Below are 27,786 nucleotides of genomic sequence, written 5' to 3' on the forward strand. Positions count from 1 at the left end.
AGAGATGTTATTCAAAAAGCCTCAAAATATTTCCTTTAGAGAAGATGCTTATCAAAATACACATCTTACAAATTCCGCCCTCAGGAAAGTTTTTTTACAATTGTTTCCACATGAGAAGCAAAGGATAAAATGGACCTATACACACAGCTCCACACCATCGACTGGATCGTACAAAAGAAGCATCCCAGCTTTCTCTGACATGTCTCTGTGGTTAACTGACCACACGCTGGAGGAGGTGTGGCAGTTCAGGTGTGCACAGCTCAAGAAGCCTCCCAACAAAGCAGCCATGGACTCGGGGACTTCTTCCCCTCAGAGACATAAGGAGAGGAACTGGCTGGGAGCTTTACCAGGAAGCACACAATCCAGCTTCTTATCCAGTCTGCTGCCATCATCAGCTATCAAACCATTTGCTCCGCTTTGCAAGAGGAGCTCCTTTAGAAGGTCCCAATAGTTTCTGCTTATACTGTTCGACCAGCTGGTTGAAGCGGATTTCTGTCTTATTTCCCTTAGCTTTTTTCTTAGGTGCCTACGAACGAAAGGAAACATAAGGCAATCAATCTCAAGCACTAAATATCACCTTACCTGTAAGGAGATACACAGATCTTGTCCACTGGGAAGAGGTGGACTTCCAGGGAGTGACGCTTAGACAAAGACTCAAGAGGAATCATCTGCTGGTGAGAAGTCAGACCAGAACGCACAGGAGAAGCCCCACTAAAACACTGTTGGGGTGTTCCAGAGGCCTCCCCACCACCTCCCAAACTGCTCACTTCAGCCTCATCAGCAGAGTGGTCAGCCCAGAGTTCGGACATTCTTGCTTGCCTTTTCCCTCACCGAGCACACTGCTCATGGGATTTCAGAGACAGAGCTTTGTAGTACAGCATGGTAGAGATCAGAAACTTCCTAGAGATAGACTCCGTGAATAGGATGGGAAGCTAATATTCTTTGACCTTTCAAAGACAGGGCCTAAGGAGGGGGAAAGAAAACTTGAACTTGAACGTCAAGAACATAGGACTACCATTGTCTACTGAAAGAACTAGGGCTACTTGGAAACATGGCTGATTCCAGGACTGGGGAAGAACTATATAAGATGAGCCACCCTAGCACATTTTGTGATACCAGAAAGCAAGGACACTTTCAAAAACAAATGGGGTCATGTCAGAAGGACTTGGGAGCCAGCCTAGGATGGGACAAGAATAATGACTGCATCTGACTGAAACCTGTCAAGTTTATAAAAACTCAGGAATTCACAGCATTAAAAAAATCTGACTGGTTCTCACAGGAGAAGGGTGCCGACTCATTACTCTGAAAACAGAAGGAGGGAAAGAATCAAGGTTTATCCTGCCTTTCCTATGCAAATGGTATTTCACAGTAACCAAAGACTTGACAAGGGAGAATTCTACTTTCTAGAATTTACTGAAAAATGAAAAAATGACAGAATTAGAAAATCATTATTCTGCAACCTATAATGCAATAAGGCATCTAGGTAACAATCGTCGATGGTAGCTAAGACTTATATGAAAGGCTGATGGGTAAATTTTAAATGGAGGATAAGGCAGACAACCCCTAAACCTACTGATCAATCTTAGCATCACTAGAAACGGGGCAACCAGACATCACGTGCCTCATGATGTGATGCAACAGGAAGCACCCAGCACCACCTATGAAATATTCCTGCCAAGAAAACTGAACTTGAATCTAATCAAGCAGTGTGATTAGACTCAGGCTGTAGGGTGTTACAGGGACAAGTTACGCGACACCACAAGGGAGCAAGCAGCCAATTGAAAACGTAACATTCTAAAGGGCAAATGATTTGGTTTCTCCAACAAATTAAAGCAGGGAAACGGGAGGGGGTGAGGGTGGATAGGACAGAATAAAACAAGATTTAGGCGAAATAACCAAATGTAATACGTGGATTTTGTTGGAATCCTGATTTGTACCAATCAACTATAAAAACAATTTTTGAGGCACTGGGGAAAACTGAATATAGACTATGTATTAGATGATATTAAGAATTTTAATTATTAATTTCTATAGATATGATAATGGCGTAACAGTTATTTTTAAGGCCTGATCAGTTAAGAGATGCATTCTGGGGTATTTACATGTGAAGCTGGGTTTATGTTAATCTACTTTGTTGGGGGGAAGCACGTATGGGAAGCAGGTAAAACAAGTTAATTGTCAAAGCACAGCAACAGATACTTGCGGGTTCATTTTGCTACTCTCTACTTCTACGACTGTGACCTTGGCATCCTCTAAAATTCTGCGGCACGGCACACAGCTGCAATCCAGAAGCCCTTTCTTGTTGCTCAACTAGCCAAGGTACAGAGGTGGCTGCCAGCCCCAGCAGAGCCTGGCCATACCCAAAGTCTGTGTCCCACAGAACTCACCTGCTTGGAAGATAATAGCTGTTTCTCTTGCTTCCTCTGGTTTATCTGGGGCTTTGGCTTACTGGGAGGGAGAGGCTTCGCTTTGCCTTTGTCCCGCAACCTGAAACAAGACAGTCAGTAAGTGCTCACTCTGAGGTTCTCTCGGCCCAGAAGGTGACATCTTTTGTTCCACTGGCTCCAAGTCCATGAGGAGGTAAGAGCCCTGAACAAAGACACTGCAACACGCTATCCTAAGGCTCAACCTTTGTGTCCTTGTTTTCTGGCTTAATGCCTCAAGGAAGTCTCAAAAACATTCATTTATTTAACAAATATTTTTTTAAAGCTCTACTTCTGTATATACCCCAAGTCTGATGCCCCAACAGAAACTGCAGGGAACCTCTAGCAGGAGGGACTCAGCTGACAGAGGGGCATCTGACAGGAAGAAGCGCTTCATGAGAGAAGGCCGAAAGCTACCTTAGCAGGCTCCTCAGAGGCCCCCCGCCGCTCCTGTCCCTTTTCCATTTGATCTGAGAGTGACAGCTGTGCTGGGGTAAGGGCATATGTGCATTAACCCTTCATGTGGGACCGGCACAGCACTAAGCATTGCTTTCCTCTGAACAAATGCCACAAAGAAAAGAGAGGCTAAGGAAAGCGACCCTACTCAGAGGCCCTCACCACGCCATGCTGCCCCGCCACAGCTCACCTGATCTTGGGGCCTCGGTGTGAGGGAAGCACCAGGACCTTCCTTCTCTTCTTTCCATCAGGCAGCTCTACCTGCTCCACTTCTGCCTTGGTCAGAAACCCCATCCATGAGGTTGAGCCTGTCTTCCCCTTCGGCTCCAGGGAGGCCTTGCTTTGCCCGTGTGTGTGGTTTTGAGCTGGCTTCTGTTGCTGGTCTTTTCCAGGCTTGGGCTGCTCCCCTTGGGGCTCTCTGTTTGCGGACTTGGATCTCACTTTTTGCTGCATAAAACAGGAGACTGCTGTCTGGTTTCTGCACGAGGGTCCTCTGATGGGAACTCTCAGCAAAAGAGGAGCTTCATGTGAGCTTGGTGAAAGAAGGGGAATTCCTCCCCCAAACAGGAAAGTGACTACAAGCAATTCACAAGCCCTGTCACAGCAACTGATGGTTACAGGGTAGGGAACACATGACAACCATCTCTCGCCACGTGAGGTAAGAAATACGGGGAAGTATAGCTCAAGACTCATAAGCCAGTAACTTCACAATCAGCAAACAATATGATGTCTAGTGTAATAAAGTCGCCTTGAACAATGACCACATCCAGGCTCTCCACCCCAGGGTCACGGTCATGGTACACACTGTGAAAGGTCTGCTATATATGCAAGTTAAGGTAGAATATCACAGAGAGTCATGAAGAGAAGAGCTATATGGTATCCAGAATAATCTAGCCCTTCATGTCCTGGAGGAAGATGGGTAAATAACAAGTATTCACTTCATGCTGACCACGTGACCACAAAGTATGTTAACGCACCTTACACGCGTTATCTCATTTAATCCTCACATGGATCATGTGGGGCAGAAGCTGCTAATCCCATTGACAAACCAGGAACTGAGATGCAGAAAGGTAACAACTTGCCAAGGACTGTGCAGCCAGAAAGGGGCAGAGCCTGAGTTTGAAAATGAGTGTACCTGTTCCTAAAGCACCTGCTCTTTCTTCTACACCACACTAGAGTAAAGCACTACTGAAGCTATCAGGCATCACACTTCTAGAGCCATCCAAGACGGACAGAGAATTACAGAATGGATAGCTGAAACTGACAGGTAACAGAAAGCCTTCATCTCAGCCATTAATCTTGGCGCACATCATCACCAAACACTGTACGAGAACCGCTGATGGGTAACACCATCGGTCTGATTCTCCTCGCTCCTTCCTGTGCCTTCTCCTGTGGAGCTGTCACAAGATGGGTCCACAGAGGGGAGGGTGGCTGGGAGAGTCCTAGGGAACTGAGAGTAATGGGCAACAAAGAACCTAATGAGAGAGAGCTACTCCAAGGGAGCAGAGCCACACACTGAACAAAACAGAAGGGTTAGATACGTTCTTTAAAAAACAAAACAACACTGAAGTTCTGTACCAGACTGCGCTGGATCCTTAGTTCCTTCATTTTCAGTTTCCTTCGATCTTCCAGAGAGAACTCCACTATTGGTCTCTGTCAGAGGGAGACAGAACGTCACTCATTAGACAGTGAGCAGAGCTGCCCCCACCACTGCCCCCTTTTACAAGCCAGTGGTTGCCAATCACTTCCTCTCCCTGAAGGAAGAGGCCAGTTCACCAGCAGTCTGTCCAGTCTAAAGTTCCCTCTGATCATCTTATCACCTGCAATCACCTGCTCCTTCCCTCCATCGACTTGCTACTGTCCTCTCCCATCACTCAGATGTCAAGAGGACACTGGACAAGAAGGAGGGCGGTTTTCTGCAAGTTGCCGTCAGGGGAACAGTTCTCCTCCCCCAGAAGGAAGCTCACCTTCTGAGGACCAAAGACGTCTGGATTGTTGTTGATATAGCGCAGGGCTGTCAGTGCGTGCTCGTGCGCCTGGAACTCTGCAAAGGCATAGCCCAGGGACTGGCCCTTCCCTTTCCCATGAGCACCTTTCAGGTCTCGCATCACCCTACACTATGAGGAGAAGAAAAGAATCCGTCATTACAGAATGAGAAGCCTGACCAGGCGTGAACTGCTTCAGTGGATTCGATAAGAAATCAGGTTACTGGAACAGGATATTAATCTATAACATCACCAGCGGAATTGTACTGGAATGACACTTAGTGAGTGTTCGTCTTATCAGAATACGCTGAGAGCACCATCATATTAAATAGATACTGTCTTGCTTTCAAAGAGTTTACATTCTAAAATAGACACCAACATAGACTTACAAATAAGCATGCAAGGAAAATAAACTTCCCAAGGGAAAATTGTTAACGGCTACCTTTTCACACACATACAAGCTGAGAGATATGTGGTGGTATCTTACACTGTATAACAATTTCTCTCTGAGGCTGGAGTACCGTCCATAGATCTTTCCACTGAAGACATACCCCAGAGAGGAAATTATTGAGGAAAAGGAAGAAGAGGCTTGATGGCTTTAGATAAGGACCACATTTCAGGCATGGGCTGCACAGCACACAGCCTCAGAAATGCAGGAAGGTGTTTCAGCCATCTTTGCTCGGAGCTCAGATTCTCTCTGGTGTGACATTTCCCCTAAGTCCTTCAGCCTGATGTAATGGGCATCCTGGGGCCCCAAGGCGTGGTGGGATATTTTGGGAAAACTGATCGTTTACAGGCTATTAGTCCTGGGAGCTGCTGTTCCCATATAATGGAGAGGCCCAAGTACGGGTGCCATGTGGATGTGGCATTCAGGGTCTGTGCAATCTGCTCCAGGTCTAGAACTGTGTCATGCGCTGAGCGGGGATCAAGAGCAGTAGAAAGGGACACTGCTGCCCTCAAGAGGCTAACTGTCCTGCTGAGACACTAAACTTATAACTACAGAAAATTCAATATAATGCAAATATTGCAGAATACACATAAATTTACCTAAATGACAAGCTTTTGATTTTAATGTGTAACCACTTAGTAAGTACTGTGGATGTTGATATAAGAGATTACACAACTGGTCCTTACGTCAGTAACACTCTCGGCCGTTCACTAAGAGCGTCAGATACGTGCTGTTACGTTCACATTCTCTCACGTAATTCCCCAAATACCAACACCAAGCATTCTGAAGAGGCTTCAGGGATTGGGAAAAGTTTATGGTGATGAGACAGGGCAAAGCTGACCCCTAGTACTGGCCCCGTAACTTTCTCAATGAATACTGATTGAGGGTTTAATGCCAAGGACTGGGGCACAGAGACAACGCTTGCCCTCAGAGAGCTCGGTGTTGGCTGGGAGGAACGACTGACAGACAGCGACAGACGGTGTAATACAAGTGGTAGGTGGAAGTATGCAGATGGTGCCGTGCAGCACACACAACGTCTAGCTAAGCCTTGGCGTGGGCCCAGCGCTTTCCTCATACAACTGCTGAAGACCTGTGCGGCCCCCTGTGCCGATCCCGGGGCCCCGATGAGCCTTTCTACAGAGTAAGAGCCCAACTGGTAGTAAAACACTCTTCAAAAGAGCAGAGCATACAGATTATTTTCTCTGCAAGAAAATTAACATTACAGCACCTAGTATAATGCAGAGCACACAGCGGGCATTCAATAAATGCTTGCTAAATTAATTCACGAAGGGCAGAGACTCTGTAGCATTCTACTGAATTTTGGTCAGATGTGAAAGGCAGTTCTTAAAAAGAAAAAAAAGGTGAAAACTGCCAAACTCGGCCTTGAACACTCACAGTGCGTCCAGAGGAGAACCAACTGTCAAGATCCTGGCACTACTGCTGGCACCACAGGCTGGAATGAACGCTCAATCCGACCCAGGACGGGCGCGTGAGATTCAGGTGGCAGGACTCACCTCCTTGATGCGCACCCCCTTCTCCCCTCTAGTGGCACTCAGCAGCAGCTTCCTGAGCTGCTTGTCATCCACGGCCTTTGGGAGATTGTGCAGGCACAGCCTCGTCTGGGAGACAAAGATATTCTGGTCCTTGAGTTTCTGATGCTTCAGGAGCTCAAACTGAAACAACAACAAATGGTTAACAGTACAATTCACTCTTGAAAAAGGTAGGCTCCTGATTCTCCAAAAAGGAAGACCCCACAACACCCGTCCAACACCACAGGAAAAGGAGGGACTCGCCCAGCATGCAGCCTGCAGCTCACAATGAATGCCCACAGGGAAATGTTCAAGCAGGCATGGTGGGGGTAGGCGGTGAGATCAGGGGCTCGACAGTCAGCCCAGCATCAGAAATCCAGCCCTAACTGCACAAGATGCACAAAAACTTCTATTTATTTTTTTTATTGAACTTCAGGTGAAGGCTTACAGACCAAACAGTTTCTCATGAAACAGAAGTACATGTGTTGTTTTATGACATTGGTTAACAACCCCACAACATATCAACCCTCTAACTTCTCAACCTTTTTATTTTTTGGTGAAAATACACCTAGCCAAAGATACACCATTTCAAAAATTTCTACATGCACAGTTCAGTGACATTGACTACACTCTTCCAATTGTGCTGTTATTCTCACTTAAGATGAAGGCTTACAGAACGAAATAGTTTCTCATTTAACAGTTACTACAAATGTTGCCCTATGAAAATAGTTAACAATCTCACAGCACATCAACAATATCCTTACTCAACCTTGGGTTCCCTATCACCAGCTTCCTTGTCCCCTTCTGCTTTCTGGCCCTTGTCACTGGACTCCTGTACCTCATTAGTCTCATATGGTTTTACGGGGCTGTCCACTCCCAGGCTGAACAGTGAACCTCGGAGGTAACTTCACCACTGAGCTAAAAGGGTGTCTGGGGGCGATACTCTCGGGGTTTCTCCAGTCTCCTTTAGGCCAGTAAATCTTGTCTTTTTTTTTGCACAAAAACTTTTAAGCCTCAATTTTTTCATCTACAAAATAGAACAGTTGATCCAAGTATAATTAATGCCAATGTCTCAGCACTGACATGAGACCTGAATGAGATAATATACATGAAATTCCTAGCTCAAAACCTAGCCCAGAGCAAGCAGTAAATAATACTGTAATTAACATCTATACCCAATCCCTTATTTACCTATCAACTCGAACCAATTATCTAGTCCTTCCAGAAGGAAACGGAATTTATTTAAAGACTATTTGAGAGAATATGGTCTCGTCTCCACTCTGCCATCTGGAGGCAAAGGAATGTCCATGACCGCAGAAATGCACTCTGCTCCCAGAGCAATGGTCTCCACTGTGCTGCCACAAGACCCCGGGCCCGAGCGACCTGCGTCAAGACGAAAGGCTTCCATTCTTCTACTGATTTGTTTTTAAAAATAAGGTTAATAGAAAAAGTCTTAATTTTTTTTCTTTTATCAAGTCTTCTTATTCCGGTTGCTTCTTGTTTGGTAAAGGTACTAACAAATGACAAAATAAACAACTCTTCTGGAAATGAATATTACAGAGAAATCTGAAGAGACCATCATGCTAAGTTCAACAGTCTGACATCCCCCCAGAGGAAAATCTGTGCCTGCTGTGAACTGGCAATGCATATGTACAATCTACTGAGCTTTTGCTAGCAAAATTGTTTCTGTGAGAAAATGAAATATGCCCCTGTGATCAAAACGGACAGGCAATGCCCCACAAGTACCATTTCTACACACTATCAAAAAAGCTGAGAATATGCATCTAGAACTTGTGCCGTGAAAAAGACACACGGTCTCTTGCTGTCAGTACAGTCTCACCTCTGTTCGGCTTCTTTTACACTTCAGGTTCCATAGCTAATTCTATGCACGGTTATGCATCTTTACCATTCTCGACTGGCTTAGCTTTTTGAAGGTAAGCTACTATTAAAAATAATTACTGGGAACTAACACTACTAAACAGCAAAGGAACTTAACAGAATCAGTTAACAGTAAAAACTCCAGCTTGATTCCATGAATTGAAAACTCCCATAAGGATTTTCCTAAAATGATCTATAATCCAGAAATACCAGCCCCCTCCCAAAAAAATTGACATTTCAGCTACCTTCCAAGGCCCAAATCTACTCCTTTCCCTAATAACTCCAGCCCACTGATCTTCCTATCTGATGTTGTTCTGCACGTATACCAACACCTGATTACACACAGTCCTCGTCTCTTAGTCTTTGCTGCATGATCTAGCAGCGTACTCTTCAGCAAACACTCCCCACTGAGCACTAGGAAAATAAAGAATAAGACCTTGTTCTTATATTGGCATCAATTGTATTGAGTCAATCAGAAATAGTTATCGAATATGGGGTGTGCAAAAAAAAAAACCAAACCCACTGACTCATAATAAAAACCTGTTGCCGTCGAGTCGATTCTGACACACAGCAACCCTACAGGACAGAGGAGAACTGCCCCATAGGGTTTCCAAGGAGTGGCTGGTGGATTCAAACTGCTGACCTTTTGGTTAGCAAGTTGGTTAGCAGTGGAACTCTTTAACCATTGCATGCAGAAACCGAAGGCTGGGGCCTAATCTACTCACCCGCTCTCTTTTGGCCATATCGGCAGCGCTCACGCCCTCTGCAGCCTTCGTCCCAGCACGAATCACTGCAAAAAGTGGGAAAAAGGCCAAGACATCACCAAAGGAATTTTCACTGAGCAACAAGAGGAATGTGATTTGAGTGATGCAAACTCTTTGCACAGGGCCCAGAGGACTATGTTGGCCAGGACACAGTGGCATCTGGGTAGGTCCAGAAATAGGTTACAGGGCTAAGTTCTGGGCTCAGAGCTGTTCTCAAGGACTACAACTCCGAACATTTTGTGATTTTGTTTCTGTTCTCCTCCCTTCAAAGAAGCTTCATGTACACGCCCAGAGTCAGATGGAAAGGTCTAGAGGAAGTTGGGAAAATAAGTACATTTTAGGCATCTGGAGAGTAAATGGCTTCACCCATAAGCTGCCAATGGAATGGGGCTGCTTGTCACACACCTGGGGGCCATTACTAAGCAGTTAGAGAAGCCAGCCTAGAAAACAACTAGACCCCCACGTATAGGCTGAGTACAAAGGCCAGTGCTGCTGTGCAGAGGTGGGCTGATAAATACTGTGTGACCTAGGAGACAGGTTTTTTTTTTTTTTTTTGGTACTTAAAGCTAATTTCTATCTTTCTGACATTAAGGGAAAGAGACTGGGTGCATATTTTAAACCTATGAATAATCCAAAGAGTAATTTTAGTCATAATTATCAACTCCTTCAGAAAACCCCTGATTAGAAATGATGACATACAAAGATAATTTGAGCTTGTCCTCCCTTTCTGCCCTGTCAATCTGCTAATGAAATGGTCAGAAGGTGAGCAGCAGACACGAGATCGGGACAGGTTAAGCCACAAACCAGGTAACGCTTTCCTAACAGAAAGCCACGTCTGCTAACATGGATTAATAACACAGCACTGTTGAAGAGCACATCTGGGTTTTGGGGCCAGCAGCTGAGAAACCTGGTTCACTTCGCCCTCCACTACTCACAGCCTTCTCTGGCCAGATAGAGATTCCGGGTTCCTGTTGGCTTCTTCACCTTCTTCGTCTGAAGCTTTGCAGCTTCATCACGGGTCACTGCCAAGTCAACTCTGAGCTGACGGCCATCCAGTTTAAGCCCACCACCCTGCAAAAGATTGCAAACCCCATCTGTTAAGATACGTAACAAGTAGAAATCAAGCATCTAACAAAGAACAGCAAGGACAACACAGCAAACCCCGATTTCGCTATGGAACCCAGCCCCCAGGATGTTTCAGCCTAGCTGGCCACAAGTGGGTCACTGGGCCTCACGACATGTAGGAGAGCTGTGCAAACGGCCACATGTACTTAATGTGGTGCAGTGTGACTGACTGCTGATTGATTACTTCTGTGTGGCCTTTCTAGCCATGGTCTTGTAACTCCCACCGAGGTAACTGGGTAATTGTGGCCCACCAAGGGGACTGGTCAGTTTTGCCTTAAGAGAGCCAATTCCTGAGCAGACAGGAGGACCTACCACCACCAAGAAAGGAGAGACCTGGCAGCAGGAGACCGTGTGGTGAGCTTCTCAGCCCATGAAGAGAGAAGGTTGAGTGCCTCTGGGCAGAGACTGAGGGCCAGAGAGAGGCATGCCTGTGAGCATAGCTGGGAAGAGGCTATCCTGACGGAAGAACTGCGTCTCGAGTGTTCCTGAGCCTAAATTGTAACTGTTACTTCCCTTACAATAAACCCCATAATTGTGAGTATGGTCTTTGAGTTCTGTGTGGACCTTGCAATGAACTACTGAACCCAGTAGAGAGTGCTGTGGGAGGGACAATTGGTATAAGAATTTGCAAAGATGGCAGAGAGGGGAGCCTTGCACTGTTGATCTTGGTTCTCCTTCCCCCATGTGGGTTTGGAGGAGGTCAGACACTGCCCCCAAGCCATTTTTACAGATGGTCAGCACTAAATAATTTATTTTATGGGAGTTGATTAGTGCCCAAATAGGCCCAAATTCTGGAAAATTATCTGTGAACAGGAAAGTTTTTAGTATTCTTCAAAAAGCTGATGAAAGCCAGAGTGTTAACTCTACTCAAGAGAGTTCAAGTGATAACAACAGTAAGGATAACATACTATCCCGAAACAATTTACATTTTCTTTTAGAGAATGTACTGAAAAATTCCCCATCACCCACACACTTTCTCTCTCAAACATTTACTTCACATGACAGATGGCCTTAACTCCTTTTTGTCCAGTCTTTCCCATCATCAGCCCAGAACAGATGCTGATACACAGATAATGATCAATAAACAGTAGATACTATTATTATACCGGTTTCCTCATCTATAAAATAGGGCAATAATTGTACCTACCTCACAGGGCTGATGTAAAGATGTAATGCAAGTAAAGCACTTAGCTCAGTGTCTAATACACACTAAGTATTCAGTAAGTGTTAACTTTATTATTATTACTATTATTACTGGCAATAATAATAATAATAAAGCTCTGTGTAAACATCAGATGTTGCCTCTAGGAGTCATCATCATCTAACTTGTAGGCTAAATGTCGTCCTTACCTCAGTCTCTGGAGATGCAGCTGCAAGGCATTTCTGAGCTGCTTCCTGAGTCAGGAACTGAGCAAATGCACATCCTGCAGAGAGAGACAAAAACAAGTGAGATCACAAACTCCCCTGACCCACCAGGAAGCCAAAGATAACAGTACAAATGGGCCACCTGACACAGAGGCAGGCTCCTTCTATTCAGACCTATGCGACAGGCACTACGTTAGGCCCTGAAGGGTTAAAGACAAGATACCGCACCTGTTCTCAGTGAAATCTTACTACTTCCTTAATCTTTTCCAATGCTTAGGACTTCAGTCTCATTATCTGTTATGGATGAAACTGTGTCCACCCACCCCCAAAATAGAAAAACCAAACCAAACCCGCGGCCATCAAGTCGATTCCAACTCACAGCAACCCTATAGGACAGAGTAGAACTGCCCCATAGGGTTTCCAAGGAGCACCTAGTGGATTCAAACTGCCGACCTCTTGGTTAGCAGCTATAGCATTTACTCACTGCACCACCAGGGTCCGCCCCGCCCCGTCCCCCTGCCCCAATATGCATTGTAAATCCCACTATACCTATGGTTAGAATCCCACTTGGGAATGGGCTTTGTTATGTTAATGAAGCAGTATTAGGATAGGGTTGTCTTAAGTCATTCTCTCTCGAGATACAAAAGAGCAGATTAAGCAAAGCAGAGATGGGGAGGATCACGCTAAGACACATGAAGACTGCAAAGGACGAAGCTGAATGAGACAAGGACCTTCCTCCAGAACCAACAGAGAGAAAGCCTTCCCCTAGAGCCGGCGCCTTGAATATGGACTTACAGCCTCCTAAACTGTGTGAAAATAAATTCCTGTTTGTTCAAGCCACCCAGTTGTAGTAGCACTAGATAACTATGACAACTTGGTTTTGGAGCCCTGGTGATGCAGCGGTTAAGAGCTCAGCTGTTAACCAAAAGGTCGGCAGTTCAAATCCACCAGCTGCTCCTTGGAAACCCTTGGGGCAGTTCTACTCTGTTCTATAGGGTCACTATGAGTCGGAATTCACTCAACAACAAGGGTCTTAGATAACTAAGACAGTATCTATCTCTCTCCTTAATAAAAGATATCCAAAGGAAATGGGGGCAAAATTACAGCCCCAAACTTAATGCAGTATCATTTACTGAGTGCCTACTGGGGACTAAAATTGAGGCAGGAACCACTTAACCCTGAAATTAATTACAGACCTCACTGTCACTACAGTCACTGGGGAGGCATCACAGAAGGACAGCTCTGCCTCTCGGGGTGAAGTCCCTGGCCTCTCTCACATGAACAAAGCAGGGACCAGAAAGCCAGGAGCTCAGAGCTTGGCTCGTGTTCTGCAATCGCCACAAGGCTCACCTCTCGGCTGGTAAGATGCAAGGCCAATCAGCCCACCCTAACTGCTATTGAGATAAAGCAGCTATTTTAAGCAAAAAAATAAAAAATAAAAAAATCTGAAGTTCATCTTACAATGAACTCTAAAGTAAGAAATACAAGTTTCATAAGTTGTCAGTATCTCTTTAAACTTTAAATATTCTCTCATATACAAAAACAATGCCATTATTTCCTAGAACTACTTGGGTATCACTCCTCTGCTCCCTGAGAAAGAACAGTGCAGACTAACTGAAAGGACACACGTGGCACGCCACCCCGAGGGTCACCCCTTGTGCGACCTTCCCTCCTTCTCAGGCAGGCCTGCCCAAGTGCTCCCACATCAGTGTTCCCTCGTCCTCTGCTCACAGCTCCATCATGGCACCAGTCAGGAGGCACCTTCCTAAACAGACTGCACGCCTCAGCAACGAGGTCCTTACTTCTTGGCTATTTCTGTATCCCTAGCACCTACCACAGTGCCTGGCATTAACTCAATAGGGAGAAAGCAATAATGAAGAAATATGGGGGAAAAATGTTTCTAACAGGCCAACTAGACTATTTATCTAATGCGAAGATGGGTAAGAATTTTATCACTGGAATTTCCAGGATCAGTACTGGGTTCAGTCTTAGCATTTCTCTAAAAGCCTGCAGGTGACATTTAGCTCTTCCAGGCAGTGAAATGGCACCACGACAGGAATGAACTGCAGGAGGAGCCCAAGGCTGTGTAAGTGGGCAGAGAAAGTGTCAGAAAAAATTCATGTGAGCTAGGGAAAGACAATGCCTTAAGAAAAAACAATTAAAACTATGCTTATTAAGATCATTAACTCTCAGCTAACATTAAGAGACCAAGAAAGAGATCTAGCAAGTCAATTGTAGACTACATTGTGAGAAGATCAACCCAACATGCCACAGCACTCAAAAAGGGACAAAAGACGTTGGGTATCATCAAAGTAAAGCACAGACTACCAGTACTTGGAGATTCTATGCAATTCAAGTTGCCTGTTTTTAGAAAAACATAATGAAAATAAAGAAGGTCCAAAAAGCATAACTGAATATTAGAGCTAAAGGCACCTTAGCAATTACTCTAGATGAATCACTCATTTTACAGATAGGAAACGGGAGCCCACAGTGGTCAAACGATGTGCATAAACCCCAGCTGGTCTGTGGTATGGCTGGATTAGATCCTAGTCTCCAGGAAGCAGTTCCGTGCTGTTTCCATCATATGGCCTTATTTACGTCCTGGTTGGCCGAGGTAAAAACCAACACGACCAGGTCTCAACAAATGGCAAATAAGTAGCTTTAGAATGGAGGTTCTTAACCCATGGAAAGACTCCAGAGACCCCACAAACCCTCCAAAGTGGCATTTAGCTAGAGGCTTCATAGCTTTTGCTGGATTTCAAAGGAATCGAGAATCATAAAAATTAAGGACTCAGTGCTTTAGGAGAACAACAACTGCAGGTGATGAAACCAAAGGCTATGAATGGGCTGAAAGATGCTACACTAGACTGAGGAGTGGTCAACCCCTGAAGCTCAAGACAGCCCTGGGAGACGGGGAATCCAAGGAAGCACTCCTGCTACCTAGTTTTCCTTCTGACTACTGCCACTGCAACCAAGTTTCTGTCAGTTTCCATCTCTCACAAAACAACTGAGAAAGAGCCCAGTAACTTCAAGCAATGGGGAAAGATTAATACCCATAAGATGCTATCACATTTGAAATTCAAAGGAGAACAGCAGATGGAATTCATTACCCTAAATAAGCAACGGCTTACAAAGCTTAGACAAAATTAGGGCTGGCAGCACCACTACAGATCTGAGTTTGGCAAGATAACCTCAGAATGTCATTTGTGCTTCTATGGAACACAGAGACCTAGGCTAGATAGACCGTGGGCCCCTCGGAAAAGCATGACACATGCTCATGTAACCCCTTCAATGCCCACTGCAGTGACTCCTACCCTTTTAGGGCCTGGCCAGTTGACAGTCAATACCTTTAGAGTGCTCTGTGTCTGGATGCAAGACAATGCGAACATATCTGAGATCCCCAAATTGCTGGAGCAGCTCTCCCAGGTCTTCTTCCTCTGAGTCAAAGGACAGGTTTCTATGGAAGACAACCACAAGGTCACAGAAAGGTCAATTTAAAAAGTGAGATCCTGTGTTCTGGTACAAGTTAAGTGAGTTAGACATCAACTGAGGTGGCTCCCTTGCTCAAAACCACCCTCTGTTGCTCAGGAATAGCACCAATACATAGGGGTGGCTCCCAGTGGCCGGGCCTCTGCTACATGACTGCCTGGTGGCCACAAGTGACTGGCCTTCCTTTGCAAATCAGAGTCTCTCTCCTAGGAATCTGAAACTTAGACATATATAGAGACCAGAAGTCATGGACATAGACTCACTTCAAAATAGCAGCACCCCACCTGAAACAAACTTCTGGGGTGCTGGAAATGATGTTCTCTATCTTGATCTGGGTGGGGGTTACGTGGGTATATACATATGAAAAATTTCACTCAGCTGTGCACTTAGATTAATGCACTTTACGGAACATACATTATACCTTTAAGAAAAATTACAAAGGCAGTGCCCTCCCCCCAGAAAGAAGACCCACAGCCTCCTATGCTGGGGTCCCAGAACTGCCCAGCCTCTCCTCCCCTTCTTGAAGATTGTTTTTTGACAATTCCTTTGATTCTGTGAGCCACCCAGTGTTCGTCTAACAAACCCTCTTTTTCATTTAAATGGCCAAAATTAGTTTCTTCTACTACAACCAAAAGATGCACAGCAGGTCAGTGAGAAAAGTAAAACATGTCTGCCCGTCCGTCTCTCTTTCTCTCAAGATTAGCCATTTTCTCCTTTGTGTTGCTCTGAAATCCACAGCTCAGTTAAAATTTTACAAAAGTCAGAAAATACTTCAAAATAAAAAACTCAAAGGCAAACATGGTAAAGTTTACTAGCTAAGTACAAAAAATAAAACTATGTATTTCTCTCAATGGGATTAAGAAATGTTGGAAGGAGATTTTGTTCTTTTAAATTTCAACACAATGTCAAAATTCCTCATTTCTCCAGCTGTGCACATCCTTCCAGGAGGAAGAAAAACAGTCCCTAATATGTATCTATAATTTTACTTCCCTTTTACTCAATTAACAACTCAATAAATCATTCTACCTCACAGAGTAACCCAGATAAAAAAGGTTTTCTGAAATAAGATACTTCCTAGCTACATTAATGCTTCTAATTTGCCTCCTAATGTACACAGTCCTCTCTTTCCCATCCCTTTATTTCCGTGTGTTCTTTCTTAGTATAAAGATGTATGAGGAATGGTATCCTTGGTACTAAGGTCACAGGCTTCTAAGTATGACGTTTCTTCCTTCCTATTAGACAGAATTCTCTATCAATACAAAATAATTTATATGGCAGTTCCAAACAACACAGAAGAAGATTAAGGAAAGACACGCTGTTGAGAGAACAGGCTATAACACAGCATGGAGAGTCTAAACTCATCCCTGTATGCTGTGGGCCTGTGTGGGGGTGTTCTCTGAGAAGTGATTAAGGGTAATTTTTTTTTTTTTTATTTACTTATTTTGGTTTTTTTGCTCATTTATTTTCTAAATTTTCTATAATGAACCAAAAATACTTGCATGATAAAAACAATCTTAATTTTACCTTTAAAAGAGTGTAAAACACAAACCTCTAAAATAAGACCCACATGGCCCTCTAGCGCACTGATCCTAAAGAAAAGGAAGAGCAGGTATGCTTGGAGTGCACTGACAATCTCCTCACTTGATGAAAATACCAATCTCTGGCAGTCAGTAGGACTAATACGGAGAAACCCATTGCCATTCTGACTTATAGCGACCGGACAGGACATAGTAGAACTGCCCCATAGGGTTTCCAAGAAGCAGCTGGTGGATCAAACCGCCGACTTTTTGGTTAGGAACCGTAGTTCTTAACTACTGCACCACCAGGGCTCCAACACAGCAAGAAAACAAAAAAAAAAAACCAAACCTGTTGCCATCCAGTCAATTCCGACTCATAGCAACCCTACAGGACAGAGTAGAACTGCCCCATAGAGTTTCTAAAGAGCACCTGGCGGACTCGAACTGCTGACATTTTAGTTAGCAGCCAAACTCTTAACCACTACACCACCAGGGTTTCAACAGAGCAAGAGGAAGCATGAAATTAAACCTGTCTCTACCCCACTCCCGCCGCCAGTTTTCCTGGAAACAGGAAAACTTACCTCACTCTGCACCCTGCTTTAGAAGATAAGCAAAGGTAAGTTAGGCATGAAAAGAAAAATTGTCTGGGACAAGCGGCATCACTCCTCCTCAGCATTCTCCTAAAACTAAGGGCAGAAGTAAGATGTTTCTAACATTTGAAGGATCAATTTGTCCCAAATGATGTGACCCAATTCCAAAGAATGAAATCTAAATGAGAACAAGGTATTCAGACCACTGCTAACTCTCTCCTGTGCTATAGTTTTGAATTTCCTACATTTCTCATTGTTTGGAATGTTCCTGGGATCAGATGTGCTAATGGTCTTAAACCCCATCCCACTGCCGTCAAGTCGATTCCGACTCATAGCAACCCTATAGTCTTAGAGGCATCTAATTTTCTGGCATAGGTCACGAAACTAGCGTTAAAAAAAAAAAAGGAGAAGAAACCTATGTAGGCAACATAAACAGCAGTTCTCTTGGAGCAGAAAAACATACCTGATGAAGACAGTTTTCCCTTCATTCACATCAGATGGTAATTTTCTCTTCTTTTTCTTTGAGATTTGTGCATCTGAAGTAAAAAGAAAAACAACAAACTGAAAAAAATAAAACAGTGCAAGCCAAAAGGCTAACTTCTCAAGTCTCTAAAGATCTTGCCTAAATCAATAAGAAAAAAAAAATTTTTAATGGACAAAGGATATACAACTAAATATACGAGAAGAGGCTCAAACTCACTCATAATTAAAGAAAAGCACAGCGCAAGAAATGAGGCATTCTTTTTCACTAATAGACTGGCAAAAACTAAAAAAAGACTGATGAGATCCAATGTGGCAAAGGTGTGGGAAAACGACGTTCCCATATAGTGCTGCAACAGTGTAAACTTTCTGGAAATATAAAACATATAGACTCTTTAAGGAGAAAAAAGTACACATACGTTCATTCAAAATATATCGTATACAAGTGCATATGTATTCATGTGTACGTGTTTGCCAATCTATATAAAGATACACAAGAAACTGGTAACACTGGTTGTGTCTGGGGAGGGGAGCTGAGGGTGTGAAGATCTGGAGGTAAGGGAGACTTACCTCTGTTTAAGAAGACACATATATGCTTATATATACACAGAAAATTTCTAGAAGGACACTCAAGAAATAAGTTACCTCGGGAGGCTGTTGGGCAACTGGTGAGGAACCTTTACTTTCTATATTGTACACTTCCACACTGTATTTTAATCCTATAATTTTTTGAATGAAAGAATGGTTAAGAGACAACTGAATCTGGGTTGCAGAACTCAGAGTCTCAAAGTCCTTCAGTGTAGAAGCGTCTTCAACTCTGAGGTGTGTATCATTCCCTCCTCACAGTGTTGAGTTTATTTCCTCAGATTTCTTATACGCCAGTCTTACAAAACTGGAAGCAGCAATCAAGCTGACAGTTGAGTAAAAATTTCTGCCCAAACTAAAAGGCCAGTTGTTGGCCTTTCCTTGTTCTGTAATGACCTGCTTTTCTCGATAAATGAGTTGCGTTTACCCCTAACATTCTCGATAAAGTAGCAATAGGAATTGGTTACAGTTCTACAAAATGCCCCAAGAGGTCGTTTATCCCCAATCTCAACTCAAAAAAATTGTTTAAAATCCACCTTGCTGTTAAGATGCAATATTCTGTTAATCCAGTTATTCATTCAACTTGGATAATCAAGAGAGAGAGGTAGGGTGGCTTTGCATTTAACTAGGTTTCAAATTCCCTAAGAAAGGCTCTTAACCCTCAAACACCACTCCAAACTCATTTTAAAAACAGAACAAACAAAAAATCTTTAGAAAAAAGGAATTTAACAGTTTCATTTTCAGGATTTAAACCTAAGTTTGATAGAACACCCTCAGGTCCTATTTTAAAAGAGGTTTGTGATGAACTGATGCTCATTTCTCATAACATAGTTAAAGAAATTACAAAGACCGCAGGCAAACCTTCATCCTCCCGCTCTTCAGTGTCCATGTCACTCTGAGCCAGTTCCTCTCCATCATCAATACCATCTCTTTGTTCCAGGTCACTGTCCTCATTGGAATGATCCTCTTCACTGCTCTCTGCAGCTGCTACTCTCTTGACAGCTCTGGAATGGCACAGTTCACAACTAAGGACCTGGGCTGACAGAGGGGCCCATTCAACTTCATTACACGCGCCACTTTGCACTGAGGGCAGCAGGGAAAAGACGTCATCATTTGCCCTCGCAGAGACAATCCTGGATCCCCCCCGGCCCCGTTGTTTTAGAACAGACTGAGCTGCTTACCTCTTTTGAATCTGCACAGGCTTGGTCATCTTTGATTCTCCTTCATCTTCCTCCTCATCTTCTTCATCTTCCTCAGCATCATCTTCTTCATCATCATCATCATCATCATCTTCTTTCTCCTGGCCGTTCTCTTTACCTGATCCCTGCTGTTTGGGCTCAGGGTTCTTCCCCTCACCTACGGAGGGAGGTAAAAAAAGTTACGAATTCTCTTAGCATCCAAAACAAGGCTATTTTAACAAGAGAAACTAATACAAGTTCCTACTTCCTTTGGTTTTACAGAATCTCATATGTTTCTTTTACTATATATAACAGGCGTAATTATGAGGGAAAAAAGCAAAAAACAACAACAAAACCTCTCATTACTCAGATCCCTTTGAGGTCTGTCCCATTCATCGGAAGTCTGAAGGTTAATCGGGCTCAGAACGAGAGAAGCAGCAACTGAGCCTCCACCATCGGCTACGGCTTGTACACTGGTGCCAGCACGATGCCCACCCTGGAGCCCAGCCATGATCTTTAATCTCAGTGAGGTGTTCTCTGAGATCCTGGTGACTTAAAAGCCAACTGGATTCTAAATGGAACTCAAGTTTTAAGTTTCCTTATTCATAATGTTCCATCACTCCCTATTATGAAAAGCTAGGAAAGGACAGGAAGTTGAGGGGCAATGAACTCAGCCACACTCCTCATCACATCTACACTCAGGAGTGGGCTTATACTCAAAAGAGCCTACATTCTGGGACTGGAGACCAGAGTTCCCTATGAACTGACAAACAGCTCTAGGCTCATTTCCGAGCCAACAGAAATTCAGAGTTCCTCTTACTCCCGAGTCTCATTCTTTTGGTTAATCTTGTGCTTTTGACATCTCTAGCCCAATATCCTCACTCTGACAAACAAGTCCCCTTATACCTTTATCACAGACACAAGAGTTGTGTCCACCTATTCCACACTCTCGCCCCAGGACACAACCCCTCCTACCCACACCACATCTTACCTGAGACAGAGGCAGACTGAGTATCTTTATACTTATCCTTCGCCACGGCCCAATCCACAGCCACTGTCCGCCCTGTAAGACAGAAAAGTGGCCTCAGAAAGGCTCTCCTCATTTCGATATCCCTGTTCTCCCACAAATGACTTCCTATTCACCAAATACAGTAATGGAACCAGTGGAGACAAAGAAAGTGGCGACTCAGGGAATGTCGGTCATTAAATAAAGTTCCCAGTAGCTGTTTATCCTTTCAACCCTTAACCTCTTCATCAATGAACAGAAATGTCACCTTTCTACACAGCCATAACAACTGGGACAGAAGGAATGAAAAATAAAGAATTAGAACAGTGCTTGTAGTTAGATTAGCCAAGTTTTCAGTTACACTAGCAAGAAGCAAAACAGACATTCCGGAACAATCTGCACCCTACTCAGACGTTAGGAAGTCTCTGAGCCAATCCCTTAATTAGACACCGTAAATCAATACCTAGAGTAGCCTCACAGTCAATTTAATAGCCCGTGGATACTGAACAGTGAGCGTAACCAAGAAGGAGGAACCTGCAATCCCACATCCTCTAAACACCCACCTGCATCATCAGTGACTACTTCAGGAACAGTTTTCATCAGCGATTTAAAAGAACACTCATCACCACAGAAAGGAAAGAGGATACCAGGACGGCTTCCTTCCAGTCTAACCCTAAGATGAAGCACCAGGACTATTTCACCACCACAACTATAATTTTAGCAGTGAGGCTCAACAGTGTAAACATTTACCTTGTGAAAATGTACAAAGTGGGTTACTGTGCCAATTCACCCAAACACCAGGAATATCTGGGTCAGTGATATGGGTATAGAAAGCTTACCTTTTATCTCTTTCATGTTCATGCCTTTGAGAGCTTTTCCTGCTTCTAGGAGGTTCTTGAACTGAACAAAAGCAAAGCCACGCATCTTTCCATCTGTGTGCAGACGTACGTACGAAGAAGTTAGAGTCAGCAGGTGGGGAGCCAGCAGAACACTAATACTTAGAAGGAAATTACAGCCACTCAGGCTGGCAAGATGGCCCAAGTCCTGCCAACCAGCCAGCCCTTCCCCAAAGCAATAGGTGAGGACCTCCTGCTGAGTATGCCCTGACTCAGGTCTGGGGAGAGGAATGTATTTCCTCAAACTACAACTAGTCTTCTAAGACTACTTCTGACCTAACTAAAACTACCATTGGGGAATAAGCACGATTATTTGAGCTTTTATTACTGCGCCAGATGCTTTGTATTTATCACATCATCTCAGACTCACAAGGAGAGTGACATGGGCCTTGTATTTCTACTTCAAATGGTGCTTAGCTCAAGGGCAATATAATACTAAATAATCCTAATCTCATCATGTAATATCTCTAGCCCAGTATCCTCACTCTGACAAGGAAATTCCCTTAAATTTGTATTTCTATTTCACATGGTGCTTCAGTTCAAGGGTAATATGGAAAAAGACATGTTAAATAGCCTTAATCTAACCAGACCAAATGAAGGTTTGCTAGTACCTGGTTTCCTAGGAATGTTTACTTCTAGGACAGCTCCAAATTGAGCAAATACTGTCCTCAAGTCATCTTCTGAACACTGAAGCCAAAAGTGAAGAAAGGGAAAGAGAGATGTAATCACAGCCAACAAACATGAAACATCAACTACCAAGTTAGCACACGAGGAAGGGCCCGGATATTTTTACTCCTTTTTTACTTTTGACAGTAGGACACCAAACATTTCTGGATAGAGGACATCTTACTTTGTATGTAAGAGACAAAAAGGACAGAAGTCAGAGAGCTTTCTCTTCCCTCCCTTTCTCCAAAATCACGCCCCCCAAAAGGAATGCATCTTTACACTCAGTGTCCTTAATTAAGTCTTGTTTATACAGGTCCATTCTCTGAACTCAGCAGGGCTAAGGTTCATGCCCAGAAGGCATCAAGCCCAAGTATGCCATCCTGGTGAGGCGTGCCACCAATAAGCATGCTATGGCTCCAACAGCCTTCAGAACAGCCACTGTTAGTTTTCTTCCGCCACTTACCTTAAAGCTCAGGTTCCGAATAATTAATCTGGCTTTCTTATCTGCCATTTTGGCTTTTTTTGGCTTCAGCACCTTCTTCGGGGACTCCAAATTTTCTAAAAAAAAAATGATAAGAGACAATGGAATAAGTCTACATTCCAAAACCACCCACCAGAGCATCACAGGCAAAAAACTACTAGCCACAGATGGCATTTACTACAGGGTTCAGTGTGGCGACACCCAGGAGCACCAGATTTTCCAGACTTCAGAAGTAAACAAAGGACTAAAGTGAGTAACAAAATATACCGGATGACTTGGGACATCCAAAAGAAATTCAGGAAGCTTTAAGTTCTCGGAGTGACCCCTACGCCACTCTCTTCCATTATCATAGTGCTCCACCTCACCCTGGGGGAAAACCTCTTCAGTTACTAGAAACTCACCATTTTTCCCCTTTTCCTTGGACTTGTGCTTCAGTTTTCTCTTGGCAACAGTCACGTTGATCTTGCAACCTTCGAAGGTGGTAATCTCCTTGAGGGCCCTCTGAACATCTTCCAGCATCGAAAAAGTGACATAGCCAAAGCCTCGGCATGCCTTACTTCCTGAACAGTGTGGGAAGAGAGGAGGGCGGGGAGAAGGAGAGATCGTAGTAAACTAAGAGCCCCAAAGCAGTAAATTCAGAGGGAGTGGCAGATTCAATTCCCAGCCAACGCATCTCAAGCGCAGCCACCACCTGCCAGTCAGTGGAGCTTGCATGTTGCTATGATGCTGAACCAGTTTCAGCAGCACTTCGGGAATAAGACAGATCAGGAAAAAGGGCCTGGTGATCCAGCTTTCAAAAAATCAGACAATGACAAGCCTGTGGATCACAACTGTCCAACTCAATGGCAGCTAACAACACCAAACTAGCAGATACACTGCAGGCCATCCTGTTAACGGTTTGCCAGAATTCTCACGAGGGAAAGAAGCAAGGTGAACCTCGGAGGCCCCTTCCCTACTTTGCTCAGAAACTGCTGGCTTCCTCTCTCTTCTAATCTGGTGTCTCCACTGTTAACTCTTGTTGCCCCTTTCCTGATAATGTCAAGAGCATGGAGGATCCGTAACATACATCAGGCCCCCAAAAAAGAATTCAACGTCAAGGCAAACAAGTAGGAAAGATAACTATAGTAGCTTCAAAATTAGAATATAATCAAGCAGCTGCCCCTCAGAACAGATCAGCAATGAACACCTGAGGCCCTGACCAAAGAACCACAAACAATAAACACTGCTTCAGGAGCCTGCCGATGCAGTGACCATACTACGGACAGGTATCAACATTAAATTAAACCTTTCTAAAACCAAACAAACAAACAAACAAAAAAACCCAAACCTGCTGCCATCCAGTTGATTCCAACTCATAGCAACCCTACAGGGCAGAGAAGAACTGCCCCATAAGGTTTCCTAGGCTGTAATCTTTATAGAAGCAGACTGCCACGTCTTTCTCCTGCACAGCAGCTGGTGGATTTGAACTACCATCCTTTTGGTTAGCAGCCGAGTGCTTAACTACTACTGTGCCACAAGGGCTCCTCTGCTCTTTCCCAGGACCCCACAAATCAAATGGCTGCAGAGAAGAAAGTAGGAACAAGCTATGAACAGTTACAAACACCAACTATAATCCACCTTTGCTCTTTTCTGGTATGCTTTTTAAGTTTAACATTTTTGCGTAGTAAAATTTTAAGTAATTTATTTATCAAAAAGGAAAAGGACAGACTGTATAGTCTGCCTACTACCTGAAGAAGAAACAGCTCACATGCTCTGCTGCTTTTTCAACTAGCCTCGAATCGGCTTCAGGTGCAAGCCATTTCACATAGGCCCCTGATCCATGTAAGCAGATTAAAGCTGACCCTGGCACCAGGAAAGCATCCTGGTATCTGGAGATCGGTTTCTTTTCTCTCAAAAGCCTGCCTACTCATCTTTCAGAAAACAAGAACAATAAAAATCGAGGACCTTCCTGAGCAGTACAACCAAAAAATTAGCAGCTGAAATGCCAAGGAGTTCAGCGTCTAAATAAAAGCACATACTCACTATTAGTACCATGCATTTTGCGTCTGCACAAAGCACCTTCGCATGCATTATTTGAATCCTCACAACCTGGGAAATGATCTCCATCTTCAAGAGATGCTAAACGACATGCCCAAGTCACTGCTACTGAGTAAGAACTCACCCCACACCCCTCCCTCCCAGCCCACTAAATACAGCACTCTTTCCAATACATCTCGAATGTCTGGATAGGAAAGTGGATAGTGTGTTAAAAAGGGGAATAAGGGATTTTGTTAAGGATTTAGACCAAGTACACAAGGTATAAGGTTACGTGCAGCCTAGATTCTGAGGACCCAAAGCAGAATTCCCACTCAATGACTGGTCCTTCCCTGGAACACAACCACCTGGTACTATATAGCAGTGTTTCTCAAACTGATTTGACCAAAGCCCACAATAAGGAATGTAATTTACATTAAATCTCAGTACACACATATATTCTCTATACAAAATGGAAATAAAATTTTGCCATTACTAGTCTTTTACCATACATGGATATACTCCTGTTCTATCCTAGCTCATTAAAAAAGAATTCTAGTCATGGCCCACGTATGACCCACTAATGGGTAATGATCGGCAGTTTAAGAAGCATTGCTGTAAAGCATTCCTGCTCTCTCTTTCACATGTATCCACTTAAAATGACAAAAAAAAAAAAAAAAAAAAACCAGGCAGGTGCCATGGCTTATATAGTAATCAGAGCCATGCTGACAGTCCTAACTATAACTTCTGTTATAACAAAATAGAAGCTAAAGAGAGAGTAATTATTAGCATGCTGTTAGCCTCCCAGAGCCCTGGTGGTGCAGTGGTTAAAGTGTTCAGCTGCTACCCGAAAGGTTGGTGGTGAGAACCCACCAGTGGCTCCAGGGAGAAAAATGAGGCAGTCTGCTTCTGTAAAGATTTACAGCCTTGGAAACCCTATGGGGCAGTTCTACCTTGTCCTATAGGGTGACTATGAGTTGGAATTGATTCGATAGCAGTGGGTATTTTTTAGGGGTGAGGGTTAGCCTGCCTATTCACATACGCAGATACCATGGGGGCTAGGGGGAGTCTAAGAGATGCCAATTCCCACGAGTTGTTGTGCTGAGAGGCAAAGAGGCAGCCCGGTGACTTGGAAGGGAGCCATGCATGTGGTCTGAGTACATCAGGTCCCCATCTTGGGTGCCCCCTGAGAGTCTAGGGAAGAGGAAGGAATGCTTCTACAATTAAACCCCCCTCTCCTCTAACAGATGTCAACCCTGCCTCATACTGATGTGATGAGAATCATACGGAATATGAAGCACACAGGAGTATTCCACATGTCAGTAAATCTCTCTGATGGCTCACGACAAAAACCATGGAGTCAGACCTGACTCCTCTTTTTCCCTCATACCCCACATCTGATCCATCAGCAAATCCTCTCAGCTCTACCTTCAAAAAATATCCGTATTCCAACCACTTTTTACCACCTCCATTGCTATCATCCTGGTCCAAGCTACCATGATCTCTCACTTGGATTACTGCAAAAGCCTACTAACGGTCTCCCTGCTTCTGTCCTATTCTCCAACAGCCTATTCTTAACACAGCAGCTAGAGAGAATCTTCCAAAATGTAAGTCAGATCATACCACTCTCTGCTCAAAACCCTCCAGTAGCTTCCCAACTCAGAGCCAACGTCCTTGCAATGGCCTATAAGGTCTATTCTCATCTCCTAATTCTCCTCCCTTCACTCGCTCCACTCCAATCATCCTGGCCTCCCTGCCATTCCTCCAACACACCAGGCATACTCCTGCTTCAGTATCCTTCAACTTGCTGGTTCCTCTGCCTGGATTGCTGAGAGCCACATGCTCACTCTGTCACTTCAGTCAGGCCTTCCCTAGCCAATCCTATCTACACTGCCACTCCTCACCCTCTCCAACCCCCTCAAACACACACAAGTGCACAGACTCTCTATCCTTCTTCCCTGATCTTTTTCCTTAGCGATTATCACCATTATCACTATCTATTTTGTTTATTGGCTGCTTTGCCCACCTTGAAAACATAAGAGTAATGATTTTTGGCTTGGTTTTGTTTGCTTGTATATCCCCAGGACCTAGAACGGCGCCCGGCACATAGTAGGTACTCAACTGAGGAATAAATGCAGAAATGCATATAACATACTGGTTAAATACTCCATGTCTGGAGATCAAATTCTAGGTCCACTACTTACGAGCTGTAAGAACCTGAACTAAAGTTACTAAACTTCTCTAAGCCCCAGTTTCCTTGTCTGTAAAATGGGATTAAGAATCCCCACCTAACAAGATTCTTGAGAAAATTAAATGAGATATAACCCATGTAAAACTCAGCACTGTGCCTGGCAATCAGCTGACTCTCAATAAGCCTTGCCCGCGCTTTATTGGAAGTTAGCTATTATCATTATTACCAAGTTGCTACAGGTGAAGGGGCACAACAAACAGAAAGCGCTTTAGAAACGCAAGGGAATGCTCCGACTTGCATAAACACATCTACGGACACATCTAAAGAATTTCGAAAAAGAAACTCAATTCCTAGTCCCCTCTCTTAGGGCCAGGTAAAGAATTTTATGGTTTCCTGAAGTTTAGGAGGATGTCATCGTCCCCATCCCGCTTCCGGGCTACCCCAGCCCTATCCTCCACCGCCTCCCCGCCGTCCCCTACCTTTCTCAGTCACCACGAAGCACTGCTTCACTGGCCCCACCTGACTGAACAGCTCCTCCAGCTGCTCACTGCGGGCCGAGGGCGGGAGGCGGCCTACAAACAGGGTCAGCCCCGCCATGAGACTGGGAAACCCGAGGTGCGTGAGACCGCAAGCGAACGGGCCCGCGCACGCGAGTCAAAGAACAGGAGGGCCACGCCAAATTGCCGGCAGACACCGGAAGTGCACGCGCTCGTTGCTCAAA

General features: G+C 44.2%; 1 protein-coding gene across 2 annotated transcripts; it reads right to left on the reverse strand.

Annotated features, from left to right (window-relative positions):
• Positions 1-27,768, reverse strand: RBM28 (RNA binding motif protein 28). 2 transcript variants are annotated; one of them, XM_023737085.1, is made up of 19 exons: positions 27,545-27,768; positions 23,263-23,421; positions 22,844-22,938; positions 22,326-22,401; positions 21,658-21,750; positions 20,804-20,875; positions 19,816-19,990; positions 19,496-19,638; positions 18,033-18,105; positions 15,321-15,430; positions 11,959-12,032; positions 10,419-10,554; positions 9,445-9,509; positions 6,827-6,985; positions 4,847-4,996; positions 4,458-4,532; positions 3,070-3,326; positions 2,388-2,487; positions 1-526 (listed from the first exon to the last, which is right to left on the reverse strand). In XM_023737085.1, exons 1-19 carry the CDS (start codon positions 27,660-27,662, stop codon positions 392-394), a joined length of 2,265 nt encoding a protein of 754 aa, XP_023592853.1. In that variant the 5' UTR covers positions 27,663-27,768; the 3' UTR covers positions 1-391. The 2 variants fall into 2 exon arrangements, with proteins under 2 accessions (XP_023592853.1, XP_023592854.1); XM_023737086.1 differs by having other exon boundaries at positions 27,585-27,703.
• Positions 27,769-27,786: the final 18 nt, after the last annotated feature.

Source organism: Trichechus manatus, unplaced genomic scaffold, assembly GCF_000243295.1.
Source record: "Trichechus manatus latirostris isolate Lorelei unplaced genomic scaffold, TriManLat1.0 scaffold00097, whole genome shotgun sequence".
Taxonomy (NCBI): Eukaryota; Metazoa; Chordata; class Mammalia; order Sirenia; family Trichechidae; genus Trichechus; species Trichechus manatus.

Coding starts and splice junctions, on each gene's coding strand:
- RBM28 (XM_023737085.1), bottom strand. CDS start 27,662: ATGGCGGGGCTGACCCTGTTTGTAGGCCGCCTCCCGCCCTCGGCCCGC. Junction 22,402..22,843: donor TTCGGAACCTGAGCTTTAAG/GTAAGTGGCGGA, acceptor TTTTGGCTTCAG/TGTTCAGAAGATGACTTGAG. Junction 2,488..3,069: donor CACCGAGGCCCCAAGATCAG/GTGAGCTGTGGC, acceptor GTCTTGTTTCAG/GTTGCGGGACAAAGGCAAAG.